The sequence below is a fragment of the Lactuca saligna genome, chromosome 5 (genome assembly GCF_052625555.1).
Source record: "Lactuca saligna cultivar CGN05327 chromosome 5, ASM5262555v1, whole genome shotgun sequence".
Lineage (NCBI taxonomy): Eukaryota > Viridiplantae > Streptophyta > Magnoliopsida > Asterales > Asteraceae > Lactuca > Lactuca saligna.
This window is the reverse complement of record NC_136421.1, coordinates 86,104,713-86,120,664: the sequence shown is the minus strand read 5'-3', so window position 1 is coordinate 86,120,664 and position 15,952 is coordinate 86,104,713. Positions and strand designations below refer to the sequence as shown.

The following is a 15,952-nucleotide window of genomic DNA, read 5'->3' as shown; positions in this document are numbered from 1 at the left end:
CATAGCCTTTGCCTAAGGGTCTCAAATGCCGCCTGTTGCTCAGGCCCCCAATGAAACACCACTGACTTCTTAGTCAGTCGGGTGAGCAGTACTGCTATCTTGGAGAAATCCTGAATGAATCTCATGTAGTACCCTGCCAAACCTAGGAAGCTCCGAATCTCGGATGGAGACTTCGGGACCTCCCACTGCATCACGGCCCCTATCTTGGCTGGATCTACCAAGATACTCTTCTGGTTGATGAGGTGACCAAGGAACTACACCTCACGCAACCAGAACTCGCACTTTGAGAACTTTGAGAAAAGTCTCTCCCTTCTTAAAACTTCTAGCACCTCCCTCAGGTGCTCCTCATGCTGCTCCTAAGTCTTGGAATACACCAAGATATCATCTATGAATATTATCACAGACCAATCCAGCATCGGTCTACATACGCGATTCATGAGATCCATGAATGCGGCTGGAGCATTAGTGAGCCCAAAAGGCATCACCACAAACTCATAATGACCATATCGAGTCCTGAAAGCAGTCTTCGGCACATCTTCGCCTCTAACTCGCATCTGGTGGTATCCGGAGCGTAAATCGATCTTGGAGAACCAAGACGCCCCCTAAAGCTGATCAAACAAATCATCTATCCTCGGGAGGGGGTAACGGTTCTTCACCGTTACCTTATTCAGCTCCCGGTAGTCAATGCACATACGGTGCGATCCATCCTTCTTCTTCACAAACAGGATCGGCGCTCCCCAAGGTGAACTACTCGGCCGAATAAAACCCTTGTCTAGCAACTCTTGCAGCTGCGTAGACAACTTCTACATCTCAGGGGGAGCTAACTGGTACGGTGCCTTGGCTATTGGAGCCGCACCAGGAATCAGGTCGATCCCAAACTCGACCTGCCTCTCAGGAGGTATTCCCGGTAAATCCTCCGGGAATACATCCGGAAAGTCTCGCACTACCGGAACATCGTCAACTGTCGTCTTGCCCTTCTCCCGGGCATCCAAGACAAAAGCTACATAACCGGCGCAACCCTGCTGAAAATAGCGTCTCGCCCTCGCGGCTGAACAAAAAGCTGGTCCACGCTGTGGCCTCTCGCCCTGAATCACTAACTCTCCCCCACTGGGAGTGCGAACCCTCACTAGCTGCAATTCGCAGTCAATCACTACCCCGTTTGGACTCAACCAATCCATGCCTACTATAACTTTATTCCCTCGCAGGGGAATAGGGACCAAATCCACCGAGAACTGCTCGTCGAACAACTGGAGAGAACATCCTCTATGCACCCTTGCGACTCTCACGGTCCTGTCATCTGCTATCTCAACCTCTAGTGGATAATCCATCTCCCCTGGAGCTCTACTAAATCTCTTGCTAAGCGCTAGCGATACAAATGATCGGGTAGCCCCCGAATCAAATAATACTGTAGCAGAAATGTCGTTCACAGAGAATGACCCTATACAAAACATTTAACCATAAGCAATAATCAATAATAATATAGAGATGAAGAGAAGATACATACCCGTCACCACATCAGGAGTCGCTCGCGCCTCCTCTGCTGTCATCTGAAAAGCTCTACTCTTTGCCACTGGTGCCTCTACTCAGCCCTGCCGGCCATCAGTAATCCTCAAAGTAGCAGGGGCAGGTGCAACCACCTTCCCTGTTGCAGCTAAACTTGAACACTGGCACTTTTTATGTCCCCTCTGATTGCACTGAAAGCAAATCAGATCTGATGTTGTAATAGCGGTAGCAGGAGCCATACAATCCCTGCTCAAATGCCCAGTCCGACCGCACTTGTAGCAGTCAGAACTCCCTGCCTTGCACACTCCGTCGTGCAATCTCCCACACTTGCCACATCGACTGTGGCTCTGCTGACTCCTGGATCTGTGATCTAAAACCTTGGGCTTTTTTCCCGAACTGCCTGCACCCGAAACCGCCTCCGGTTTCCTCTTCCTCTCCATCTCAAGGTCAATCTCCCTCTCCCGAGCCCTAGCAATCATGTCATCCATCGTTTTACAACTGGACCGGCTCACAAACTGGCAGATATCACTCCGCAGCATCTCATGATAACGGGCCTTCTTCATTTCCTCATCGGCTGCATACTGAGGAACGAGAAGAGCCCTCTCCCTGAACTTGGCGGTGATCTCCACCACGATCTCCGTAGTCTGGGGGAGGTCTTGAAACTCCTTAGCTAACTGTTGCACCTCGATAACTGGTGCAAACTCTGCCCTGAACCTGGTGGAGAAATAAGCCCAGGTCATGGCATCTAACGCTGTATCATCTCCAATGGTATGTCCGACCTCCTGCCACCAATCCCGTGCCCTGTCCTTCAGAAGACAGGACGCCAATCTAACCTTGTCCCCCTCGGGACACCTGCTCGTGCGGAAAACGTTGACCACATCCGCCAACCATCTAGTACTCGCTATGGGGTCCCGCTCCCCGTGGTAATTTAGAGCTCCACATGCCCTGAACTCCCTCAACGTAAGTGTGCGCGACCCCATCATGGCCGCCATCTCGGCACGGAAGGTGCCTAATCTCTCATCCATCAGCTCTAGAATACCCTCCTTGATCGAACTGAAGATCACATGAGTCTGCTCCAGTATGATACGAGTAACCTCAGAAGAAAGGAACTCCCTGGTCTGCTCATCTAACTGCCCGGCCTCCGGGCCTGGTCCTGATCCTCCTCCGGCACCTGAACTGCCGACTGTTGGCCTCGAACGCAAAACTACCGTTCTGAAACAAATCATAGCAACATCAGAAAACTAAAATGTCACAAGGTATCACTGATACCAATACTAGTTTCCTGATCTTGTCTCGGCCTTCCTTGATTCGAGTACGGATCCTCTGCTCTCAGTAGTACGGGCCCATACTACCTTCCACATCTATCCGTTCTTTCCTCAAGAACTGCCTTGACTCCACCAAGTCACTTCTACTACTACTGATCTCTGCTACTCTCATCCTAGGCTTGCCCTAGATGAAATCTCTAACTCCCTTCAAAACAGTCCTCAGCTGTTGAAGGCCTCCTTGTATTGCTAATTAGTCATTACCTGAACACCATCACATGTAATGAGGCTCAAATAATCCTTCGAGTAAAAGACTCGTCCCTACAACGATTAGACTCAAACAAGAATTGCATAATAGGGCCAAATCCAACACTCTGAGATTATTCAACCCTGATCACATGTGATGTGACGTATTCACCTAATGGCTAACTCCCACCACTCAGAGTCCCACAAAGCACAAAGCAAGCAGCATTCGGATACAGGAAATTTATTCCAGCAAATCTATTCTCATAACTAGATATTGTACTAGCATACAATGCTAAGCTCATACTATCAGGCATAACCCTAACGGGCTATCCTACTATTGTCTACTCAATACTAGCATGCAAATTTCGAAAAGCTGAAGCACATATAGCAGGCACATAAGGCATCCTCCTAGATCCTTAGTCCTATTCTAGCATGCTGTTCTACTGAAATTAAAACTGGTAATCATAACATAACTTGTATGGGTAATTTGGGAGTACTTACTTGAGCTCGGTTGATTGCATACGCCACACCATTTTCCTTTTATAAAACTCTTCTTCTTTCTAAATTCTTTTTCCAAAATCATTTTCAAAATGTTTTTCTTTTGAAAATCTTTATTGTTTCCTTAGTTTGAGTTCAGACACACCCAACAGTGTATCTGAATCCCTCAAACCAAGGCTCTTATACCAACTTGAAACATTCCAAAATACGACCCAAAAATTTTTGTTTAATAATTACTAAAAGTACTAAAATAATATCACATAGTAAAACCCATACATCAATATTTCAAAACAGTAACTAATAGTTCAGTAGAACTGTATCAAAACTGTATCAATCACATTTATGAAAAACTAAAACATCTCCCAGGACAGCTGAAACTGTGGTGTATGCGGTGCCATCAACCCGAGCTCTTCCTTTTACTTGCGGAACTACCTGAAACCAAAACCAAAACTGTAAGCACGAAGCTTAGTGAGCTCCCCCAAACTACCACATATCATACGATACATATAAACACATACTGGGCCTTGCCCACTGCATCGAACCGAAGTCCGGAAACTGCATCGGACCGAAGTCTGGAACTAGCCAGGGCCTTGCCCTCTGCATCGGACCGAAGTCCGGAACTACTGAGGCCTTGCCTCCTGCATCGGACCGAAGTCCGGAACTAACTGCATCGGACCGGAGTCCGGAACTAACTGCATCGAACCGATGTCCGGAACTAACTGCATCGGACCGAAGTCCAGAACTAACTGCATCGGATAGAAGTCCGGAACTACTGATCATAGCATAGCACAAACATATCAACTAACACATAAGCAGTATACTACATCGGGCTGTAACCTGGAACATATAACACATAAATCGTGTCTGAACCACGAAGGCATCAAACATAATAAAATCTGCATCGGATCAAAGTCCGGAAGCTACTACTAGCTATACGGGCCGACATTGTGGCCTTAGACCCATTCCCATTGGAAGGAAACTCACCTCGTGATCTGGCTGCTGAGCGTATGGCTCTGGAAGCTATCTGTTGCTGCTCCGGTATCTCCCCGGCTACAATTCCACAAATACACTCAATCAAAATACTAATAACTGTATTGGGGTAAAATGACTCTTTTACCCCTGGCTAAAGCCAACTCTCCTAGTTAAGGTCAACTCTTCTGGTCAAAGTCAACTTACAGTTGACATGACTCGCCGAGTTGGGCCGCCAACTCGCCGAGTCCCTACTCTCATTTCTTAACCATGTTTGCTGTTACTCGTCGATTATGGCTTAAACTCGATGAGTTCCCATTTGATTCTAAACTCAGACTATCTGCATCCGACTCGCCGAGTTGTATGAACAACTCGACGAGTTGTTCTTGAATTTATGAAGATTGCCTTAGACTCGCCGAGTTGTATGAACAACTCGCCGAGTCCCTCCATTATAGAGTCTAACCTCCGACTCACTAAGTCCATTCCACTACTCACTGGTCTCCACTCGGAATCACTCAAAGGGGAAGGATCGGGGACTCGCGACTCGACTCGCCGAGTCCGAAGAACGACTCGCCGAGTCACATGCATGCAATTACTAAAAACTCGATTCTGCTCAAAACCACTGCATACAATACATAGATCTGAGTTCCTAAGGCTAGTTTACCACGTAAAGTTCCCAACTTTACTTGTACAAATGCATACAAAAGGATATAAAGGTTAAAAAGGCACTTGGAAGAGTAGATCTAGGGCTATCATGCAAAATGGCATCATAAAGTTGATAGATCTACGTTTTTGGAACTGAAACATGGCTAGATCCAAAAGCTAATCCATCCAATATGATTTATCTACTAAGAACAAGCTAAAGAATGGGCTAAATATGCTTATAAAGGAGAACCAATCATCAAAACAGGAAGAAACCGATTATTACCTCAAGATACTCTGAAATGGGTGCAAAAACTTGGATCTTCTTCTTCTCCTTTGGATCTAGCCTCCTTCTTCTCTTCAAAACTTCAAGATTTAGACAAGAAAAGCTCAAATACTCAATGGAATGGTTAGGGTTTGCCAAATAATGCTTTGAGGGTGAAGGAGATGAGTTTGGGGGCTCATAAGATGGTTTAAATAGGGTGCAAACCCGGGGATTTAGGGTTTCTACCTGGTAGGTAGACTCGTCGAGTCCCGAATATGGACTCGCCGAGTCGCCGATCTAAACGCTGCCCAAGATCACGACTCTACTCGACGAGTCGGTCCATAGACTCGTCGAGTCCCTCTACAAACTTCTAAAATAAATAATATAAAAGCAACATACCAGAGACGGGTCGTTACAAAAACCTTATGAACTCACCAGCTTAATTGCTGATAAACTCTTTCAAATAACTTGTATTCTTAGGGAACTAGTAGATAGGTACTCGCACTGGGAATTCAGAAGATGGAGCAGTATTGCTCCAAGTCTTGTTTTGATTATTTAGTTATGTACTCTATGTTTTGTGAACACGCATATTGTAAACACTTTCTTTCTAATGAAATGGTTGTTCATTACATTGCTTACTATGATGCTTGTCTTGTAATACTAAAAACGACGTCCTCCACCTCCGAACGTTTCTGTCGTTCCGGTTTTGGGGTGTGACAGGTATTTAGCGGTATTACACTTCATAAGTGCACATGCAACCCTAAATTCTTTGGATCTAAGTTTTCTCTAAATTATACATGCATTTTCTTTTTCCAAAGTATTCACCCTAGCTAGCATACAATTGAAGTTATACATAATCAAAACATAGTTAGGATACATACTTCTTGAGTAGGGTAAAGTTCTTGACCTTTGAAAGCTTAAGAACCTCAAGTGTGATGCCTCTAATGATTCACAAACACCAATATGCAAGAGGAGGTTCTAAGAGAATAAGTTACTTGTCTCTATGGTTGGTGCAACTGATTTTGGTGTATGGAAGGGTCTATTTATAGTTGTGGCAAGTGCTAGGGTTACACTTTGTAAACCCTAATGATCCATGACTTTCCACATTCCTATGATCCATGGGTTTAACCTCCATGGGTTACATTATTGGTTTAACCCACATACATAATCATAGATCTCTTAGCCCATACTATAAGTATAAATGATTTACATAATCAATCCATCCATATTTAATTAGTCTCTTTTGCCCACAAAATTAATTCCAAATTAATTCTTGGACAATACTAATTAAATAATCATACTAATATATTATACTTATAATATATTAATAAATTATAAATAACCTTATTCTTATAAAACCATCCTATCAAATTGCACTGGTGAAGGCAATCCAAAGGGACCATGTTACTATCAGGTCAAGTAATACCAGTTATAGTTATGTGCTTAGACACCAAATCCAACAAAAACACGATACTAAAGTACTTTCCTTTATTTTAGGATTTGAGAAACTTTTATCTTTCTGCCCAATTTGATTCTTCTTATCGTTCTGCTATACTTTGAAACTTTTCAAGGTATTAGAATTATACTTAATCTTGTAAGTATAATCATATTTACTGAACCATTAGTAAATCATGACAAATAGCCTTTATCATCCTTTGTGGTGGATCTGACTTGTACACATCAATGTGAACTAGATCCTTCAGTCTTTCACTTGACTTGCATACATATGTGAACAAGGAATTTAGTATTAATTTCCCAAAGATGAAGATTCTCATACATCACACAATTCAAATCATTTGATTCCAAGTTTCTATCCAACTGAAACTTGGGTGATGTGAATCCTTCCTCACTTGGTAAATTAAAACACTACCACAAACAATATAACACATAATCAAATCCATTTTCAATATTGCTAACAATAGAAATATAAACACCAATTTTCACAAAGGTCATTGCAAGGATATCATTAAATAAGATAAAATCAAAAAAAAATATTAATAACATGCGGAAAAACTTGTCCTTACAACGCAAATAAATATGAAAACTATGTTACTAAATATTACTAAGCAATCTATCCTAACTCCTAAGTAGCAGCTCAAAAATTCGATCATTGAACCATGTGATTAAAATCTATCTCTTCACAATCAGACTCAGCTTACTTCTTCTTTTAAGCTTCCTTCATTTTCTTCGATCCTACAAGACTGAAAATGCAATCTTATTACATCATGTATTAAGAATCTATAAATAGAAACTCAATAGAGTTAGATAGTGGATATACCTGAAGTAGAGTCATACAATTTAACTTTACTATCCTTGCGATCTTTCAGGTATATACGGCAGCTTCGCATCCAATGTCCTTTCTCTTGGCAATAGAAACAAGTGGACTCTTTTGAAATGGTACACGGGACTATCTTAGAATCATCCTTTCTCTTACTAGGAAGAGATAACTTTTCTGGACTTCCAATGTTGCAACTGTCAATGTCCATGGAACTTTGGGAGATTGATCCTTTAAACTCTTTTGCTTGACCAATGCTCTTCAGCATTCCTGCTTCAACATCAATAAGCAATTCTGCTAGATCAATAAGGGTCACGTCAGGGTCACGTCGTGATCTGGCATATAGTAGTCCTTAACAAATTGACCATATGACTCAGAAAGTAACTTCAGAACCAAGTCAACAACCAGCTTCCTCAGGAAAAAGACACCCAACATTCCTAGTCTATCAAGGTGTGATTTCATCTTCAAGATGTGTGCACACACAGACTTTCCATCTTGGTGTTTGCTTGCCAATAGGGCTTGAGTAACCTTGAACTTTTCAAGTCAATGAAAACATGGGTCAGGGAGAATCACCAAAGAAGATGGAGGAAGAGAAGTATGATTTCCAGTTCTACCTGCACACGAAGAAGGGATTGATCTTTTTCCTTGATCGTTATGTGGAAGATCATCTTCATAAGGAAAGCCTTTTCCAAAGGATTGAGGAAAACCACAGTTGTCTGAACTAGACATCTACAAAGGGAGATATTCAAGTTAGTTGATTTAATCCTTAATATAACACCCAAATGAAATAATAAGGCCAAGACCCAGCACAATAATTCACAATTCGAAAGAAGGATGTTGTAATCCAATTGCAAATTATTTAGCGGTAGGTAAATGACGATTTACCAATTCCACCACGAAAACAAAATTTTAACGAATTAGGTCTTAGATGAAACTCCTAGATCTATTGAGACTCATTGAACTTTTCAATGGCATGTTTAATTTCGATTATGCCCTTCAATTTTGTGACTAGGATACCGACGATCACAAACAATGTGTGAATAACCATGCAAATTAGCTTGGTACACTCGATGTCATTCAACACCTAATCAATGTGCCGGTTAACCACACACGTTCCATTGATCAATGATAATTTACGAGCTACTCATTATCATCCTTCATTAGTACCATATTAGTGTGCCGGTTAACCACACACGTTCCGCTAACTACCAATAAGGTGCAACGTGCAATTTCATAGGTTAGCATCAAATCCACATGTTCCTAAAGTAACTGAGATTGAGAATTTATAAAAACATTTAGTTACTTTATATTTTCATTATACTTACTAATGAGGACATCGTATCCTACTCGTTCAGCTAAAGACCCTCCGCTAGTCAAGAGTGTGGTGGGTAAGAGTGGATACCTAATGGCGGTCATTTTACAGACCGCTTCCTTAAACACCACTTATAGATCAGCTTCGTGAATGAAACCTACTAACGGTAAGACTTGCTTTTACTTATATATATATATATATATATATATATATATATATATATATATATATATATATATATGTATGTGTATATATGTATGTGTATATATATATATATATATATATATATATATATATAGAGAGAGAGAGAGAGAGAGTCAAGATCAAATAAGAAAGAAATTTTTTGTAGGAAGGTAAGAAGTTTTTTTCTACATATTTTTTTCGCGAACAAACAAAATGAATAATTAGATGGTTTATTTGTAAGATGATTCACAAGAAAAAATTCTGAAAAAACATCTCGATGATTTATTTATATAATGATTTTGTTGTTATTCACTAAAATTGTCATAAAAGTTGATTTTTTCTTAATTTACTTAAAAATGAATCATATAAATGTTTTTTAGAGAATTTTTTCTTGTGAATCATCTTATAAATGAATCATCTAGTGATTCATTTTTTTTGTTCGTCAAAAAATATGTAAAAAAAAACTTTTTACCTTCCTACCGAAAAAATTTTCTTACCGGATATATATATATATATATATATATATATATATATATATATATATATATATATATATATATATATATATATATATATATATAATAAAACTTTTGATATTATATAGTATAAAGGTGTATCTTAAACTTTTAAAATACTAAGTGGTTTAATCTTTTAAATTAAACTTTTAATTTAATTAACTGTAAACCTTATTATGGAATTATTAATTGTTTCTTTTAATTAAATTATAAATAAAAAATGAATTATTAATTGTTTCTTTTAATTAATCTTTTAATTAAATTATTAATAAAATCCATAATCATAACTTCTATGTATTTCCATTTAAATTTCCAAAATTAAAATTTGTAATTTAAATTTAAATCACAAAAACAAAAAGGGTGTATTTTAAAACTTTCCAAAATACTAAGGTTTTAGAATTTTATATTTCAAAATTAAACTTTTAATTAAATTTTAAATTCCAAAACTCAGAGGGTGCAATTTGAAACTAGCCAAAATTCTAGATTAAATATTTGAATAAAAATAATCTTATATTATCCATATTTAACCAAATCTTAAGATTTTGATAAGGATATCTCAACCAATTAGAAAAATCAAATATGCATTAAAAACGAGTTATGGTAATTATCCCAATCAAAATCTGACCAAAAAAATTGAAATATATGGCACCAGACGAGTCAACTCGCCGAGTTGGCAAGTGAACTCGTCGAGTCCTCTATGGAACTCATCGAGTTCATTGTCAAACACCCAAAAAATCGATCTCTTGTTCTTTTGACGGTTCACTCTTGTATCTATTCAATTGAAAAACATCCTAGGCCGACTATGTAAGTTTCGTAATTGATTCGTTGTTAACTTGGAGGTGGAAATCGTAAAGAAATGAAGAGATTGTGTATCATTAAAATGATAGATTAAACTTTATTAAAAATGATACGCTAAAGTTTAATCAAATTAAAAAAAAAAAAAAATGAAGTTAGATAACGTATGATTAAAAATTATGTAATTAACACAAAAATGATATATTAATAAACTTTGGCTTGCGATCTTTTTTAAGATCAGTCTGTCACGGAATGGTCTTGGACCAGTCTTGTGTCGGTCTCGGAATGATCTGGTTCGGTCTCAGAACGTCTCAGACTGGTCTTGAGCCGGTCTTTTTTCGGTCCAACCTCGTTTTTGACCAATCCGGCCCTAGTATTTTTTCAGATTCGGTCCGAAACCGGTCCTTTTGTACAGGTCTAAAGGAAGGCGTTCATGCGAGCTGAATTATAAGCATCTAATGAAAATGTTTGGACAAAATAATATATATTTATATAGAAACTAGATAAATCGAATAAAACTCTAACACTATTTTTTTTTCAGACCTTATATGGCTGTACACTCTACACCCTCTACACCCTCTCAGGGTCGAGTCTATTCATTCATTTTGTTATCACCATGATGGTATCTAAAATAAAAAAAAATATTGAATACCAGGTATGAATGTTGGACATGAATGTTGGACAGAGTCAGCTAAGATACATATGGTATGCAACAACTTCGTTCTTGAGTATTTTACAGTTCAATCATCATATTTTATTTCGATCAACTCATTACTTTTAAAAAATATTTCTTTCTTGATGAGTATAACCCATTATTTCTTGTTTAGCGGTATACATCTTTTTCGGAAAAAATAAAGTTTATACACATAACATTGGAGTAAATAGAAAATCATCTCCCAAAAGTAGATGCTATTTAATAGAAAGTTATGTCCATTTTAATCTGAAATAAGACGAGAGATATTCTTTTAAAATTAATAGATTTTAGTAACAAAGATAAAATATAATAGATAAATATAATGGTTAAATCATATAAAACCAAAGACATTCATTTAGATTGCTCTATATTTTTTATATTAAGTTTGTTATTTATTTATTTATTTTATTTTTTTATTGGAAGAGCCCTTGTTGGGATCGATACACTTATCCATACGTTACATTGACCCCTAAGTTGTTTGTCAGAATGAGATGATCAAGTTGCTTTTGTTGTAATAGTATGAAACGAAGGTTTTTAGGAATTTAAGATATGGGGTTCTAAGTATATGATCATGGGACTATGGATGGGTTGCGAAAAAGACAAATGAAATGGAGTAAAAGTTTGGAGGTTGACTTAGGGTCCACACTCGAAGGAGAGTTCTGGAATGGTCCCTTTAGTAGGCGCAACCAAACCACGCAAATGGACCGGCTGATTTAACACGCCCACTCAACCCCACCGACGACTGTCACCATTCCTTTCGATTTTCAAATTTTTTTTATTCTTCGGCAAGTACTATCAAAATTATATCAAAACTGAAGGGACATACGAAAAAAGGTTGTGAAATATATATATATATATATATATATATATATATATATATATATATATATATATATATATATATATATATATATATATATACTAGATTATAACTCACATTAAACGCGAAGAACGTATTAAAAAAATTACCAAAACATTTATATATATATATATATATATATATATATTGCATAATAATTATAAAAGAATGTTTATGGCTATTGTTATTATTGAAAGGTGAAGAAGAACACTGAAATCAATAAATAGCTATAAACGTTGCAGGACTTCTTTATAGACAACGCTTTTTGTTTTATTAGTTGAACGATCTTCATCATCACATATGAGTACCTTCAAATATTTTTTGCTTGTTACACGAGAAATAGGCAGTGGTGGAGCCACAGTGTAATAAGGGGGGTCCATGGACCCCACTTGAAGGTTGATATTAACCACACTTTACTAAAATAATCTTTAGAAAATTCATGGTTTCTTGAAATTATCCCTTTTGGCACCCACTTTTACTGAAAAACAACCCTTAAAAAATTATTTTTTGCTGAAATTATCCCTTTAGCACCCACTTTTGCTGAAAAACATACTTTTGTAATATTTTTAACAGAAAAACTCTCAAAGAAACCTCAAAATTTCAAATTTTTTTCTAGGTTCAAGTTTGTGTTTAATTTTTCATATAAGATGGATCCCAGTAATATTTTTTTCTAGATCCGCCACTGGAAACAACTACATATAACTGACTATGGGAGAAGACAAATCTACGCAAGTATAATCCAATATTTGATAATGACAATTGACTTTTGTTAATGGTCATAGCGAAACAAACTGCTATTGGGAATTGCCTACGTTGAAAACATAATGGAATTTTTTAATTGGATGGGGTCAACTTCATGCGAGGTATATGAGTAGTCTCTTTGAAAAATCTACCAGATATGATTCGTGCTTCAATGACGTGTCTTCCAAGCCTTACGATTTGTAATCTAGTATCATTGCATAGTCCTCTGGTTTTGTCGATATTACGAAGCAACATGACCGGAACACCTTTTTTTAGTATAAGTTTATGGTTATGAATTCCGGAGGTCTTAAAAGCGTTCAACACATTCGGAGAGTATACTGGTTCCTCAAAAGAATCTTATGTCTCGATCTCACATAAGGAATCTGAACTAAGATATGTTTTCCCTTCATCTTTCATCAATTCTAACATGTAGTCGTTGATACATCAACTTCTTCATTAGTAGGGACCAAAAAAGCTTTATCTTGAAAATACAATGGATCATCAAGATGGTTCTGAAATGATGAATAAATGGATGATACAATTGAATGAATATGGTCACCTGTAGAGGGAATGATTACATCTTCTATAAATTCAAATTCAACTTCATCATCATTAGGACCACCGATAGTACCTTCACCAATTTTAAGAATCCAATCAGCAAATGATTTTGTCTCTTGGAAATCATTGTTTGCACAACCGAACTGAAACCTCACGTTTACAGTCTAACGTAAAACTGTACATTCACGCCATAATCTTGATGAATGCGATGATGCCTGCACAATATCTGAACAATTTCCTCTTTGTATTACTAGAAGAATTTGTCGAAAGTCATCTCCAAATACAATGGTCTTGCCTCCAAATGGTTTATCATTGCTCATAGGAAAGATAATATCTATAAGTGTCCTATCAACTACTTCGAAACAATAACAATGCATCATTGGGGCTTCATCCCAAATTATAAGGTTCACTTTGTTCAACAGGGCAGCTACATCGTTACCTGGTGTAATAGAACAAAACGAATTCTCATTCAAGGTGATTGGTATATGAAATCTTGAATGTGTTGTCCTACCACCAAAAAGCAAGAGTACTGCAATTTCGCTTGAAGCAACATTAATAACTACTTCACCTTTAGATCTAATAGCAGCATACATTGTCTTCCAAACAAATGTTTTTCCTGTTCCTCCATACCCATAGAGGAAAAAGACACCACCTTTTTTTCTGTTAACTGCATTCATAATTATATCATATACATTTTTTTTGCTCGACATTTAATTTTGAATGCAGTTGTTGATGTTCAGATTCAAGACTGGACGGATCATAATTAAGTTCATCTTGAATTAACATATTGCAAGAATCTTGAATATATTTGTGATCAGGTAATGGCATATTAGGTATTTGCTTAAAACTCAATCCACAGCTCAATAAAGATTTCTCAATGTATGACAATGTTAGGTGGTAAATTGCTTCCGATTTCAGCTTCAAACCTGTAAACATTAAAAAGTAATGAAATAACGTATTTATAATATCAATTAAAGTGGGAACGCTATTTTGTGTGAATGTACCTTTCACGCCTATTTCTTGTTTACAAACATGAACGACATCATCAGAAAGACAATTATATATCTCTTTAAAAACACGATGAGGTCGGGATAGACTATCTGATATAATCAACATAACAAATAGAGACCTACAGAAAGAAGCAGTGGCCCAATGATGTGTTTCTTGTATAGAAGATATGTACTCTCTATCATCGTCTAATAAACTAAGAGCGTAGAAAGCATCTTTATAAAAGTCATAAACGGTCTCGTTAACCGTTCTAATATCTTCATAGCAAGTAGGACCCTTTACTTTGTTGAGCAAAATGCACATGTAATAAACATCACCAAACTTGGGAGACACGTGATTAATTCTGCCAAGTGACTTTGTCTTTGTTTTTCTTCTTGTCCATACTTTATTTGATTTATTCCAAACATATTGAGTTGGGAATTCAACATAGGATAACTCCCTTGCCTTTTTGTCGTAGCTATTACATTCCATCTAGGCCAAAAATTGAGAAGCAACAATAGTTGGTTTAGAAACAACATTAGTAACACGTTGTGATGGTTTAAACACAACATGCTATTTGTCTTGTAGGTGAAACGACAACCTTTCAACAGGTGGTGTTTTATAATGAATGTCATACCTAAAAGGTCTCCAACATGCCTCACAAGCATAAATATAACGACAATTGTAATAAACAACAATTTCATAATGCTCGTTATTTTCTTTATGTTCTTTTTTTTATTTTTGGCGTCGTAAAAAGACGCGGTCATCCTGTATGGACCTTTGTTAATATACTTAAAAAGGAACTTTATTGATCAAAATTGATTACACCACTCAAGATTCATATGGGTTTGGTATTGATTCAAATGTGTCTTATTATATGGAACAACATATCTTAAAAAAGAAAGAAAATGTCATAAAGAAAATTAAGATCATTTAACATATCTTTCCCATAAAAGATAACATTTATAAAGAAGTAAATGTTTATATAAATAAAAATTTAATTTTTATACCTATTGTCCAAAGAAACTCTGTTTTTCACAACATTGTTTCCGTTGTCGCATCTTCGGTAAACTGGATAACCATCATCATCAATATATGTGTGATTTGTAAAGTCTTTTGGAAATCCTTTAGAACATTTGCCATTTTTCATACATGGCATAAATGGAAAATCATTGCCGCAAGGTCCATGTATCATGTTGTTAGAAACAATTTGATACAGATCTGGTTCAAGTTCCTTGTCTGGCAACTCAGCATATATAACGCAATCTATGTCTTCGGGATTTGGAAGTTTAGACTTTTTTTCTAAAAATAGGCATATGTGACAATGTGGAAGACCCCTTTTTTGAAACTCGATCGTATATATAACTGTATGATGCAAATATGTACCATGATTAATGCATGATATTATAAAATCAAAATAAAATGAAATGAATCATAAGATTTTAGATTTATACCTCCATCGAACTCACCCAAAAAAATTTCTTCCTTGAGTCTAGTGATTAGTGAATCATGTTTTATTTTGAATATACTTATCAAAATATCGGGCCTCTCTTTGGGTTTAAGATTTTCATATTCAACGAATCTAATTACCTTTGGCCATTTAGGATTACATGTAACGGTTAAAAGAAGATCAGGATAACCAAACCAC

The 15,952-nt window shown here is 37.0% G+C and overlaps 1 protein-coding gene across 1 annotated transcript; it reads right to left on the bottom strand.

Moving 5' to 3' along the window:
* Nucleotides 1–13,181: 13,181 nt before the first annotated feature.
* LOC145045502 (uncharacterized) lies at nucleotides 13,182–14,796 on the bottom strand. The gene is made up of 5 exons (XM_078993825.1): nucleotides 14,322–14,796; nucleotides 14,067–14,243; nucleotides 13,499–13,984; nucleotides 13,338–13,390; nucleotides 13,182–13,271 (listed from the first exon to the last, which is right to left on the bottom strand). The coding sequence occupies exons 1-5, from the start codon at nucleotides 14,794–14,796 to the stop codon at nucleotides 13,182–13,184; spliced, it is 1,281 nt and encodes a 426-aa protein (XP_078849951.1).
* Between the last annotated feature and the right edge of the window lie 1,156 nt (nucleotides 14,797–15,952).

Excerpts from the sequence above, each read along its gene's own strand:
- LOC145045502 (XM_078993825.1), bottom strand. The coding sequence starts at position 14,796 with ATGGAATGTAATAGCTACGACAAAAAGGCAAGGGAGTTATCCTATGTT. Across the intron at positions 13,985-14,066 it reads ACTTAATTATGATCCGTCCA|TTAACAGAAAAAAAGGTGGT; the intron begins GTCTTGAATCTG and ends TTATGAATGCAG. Across the intron at positions 13,272-13,337 it reads AATTTGAATTTATAGAAGAT|AACCATCTTGATGATCCATT; the intron begins GTAATCATTCCC and ends TCATCATTTCAG.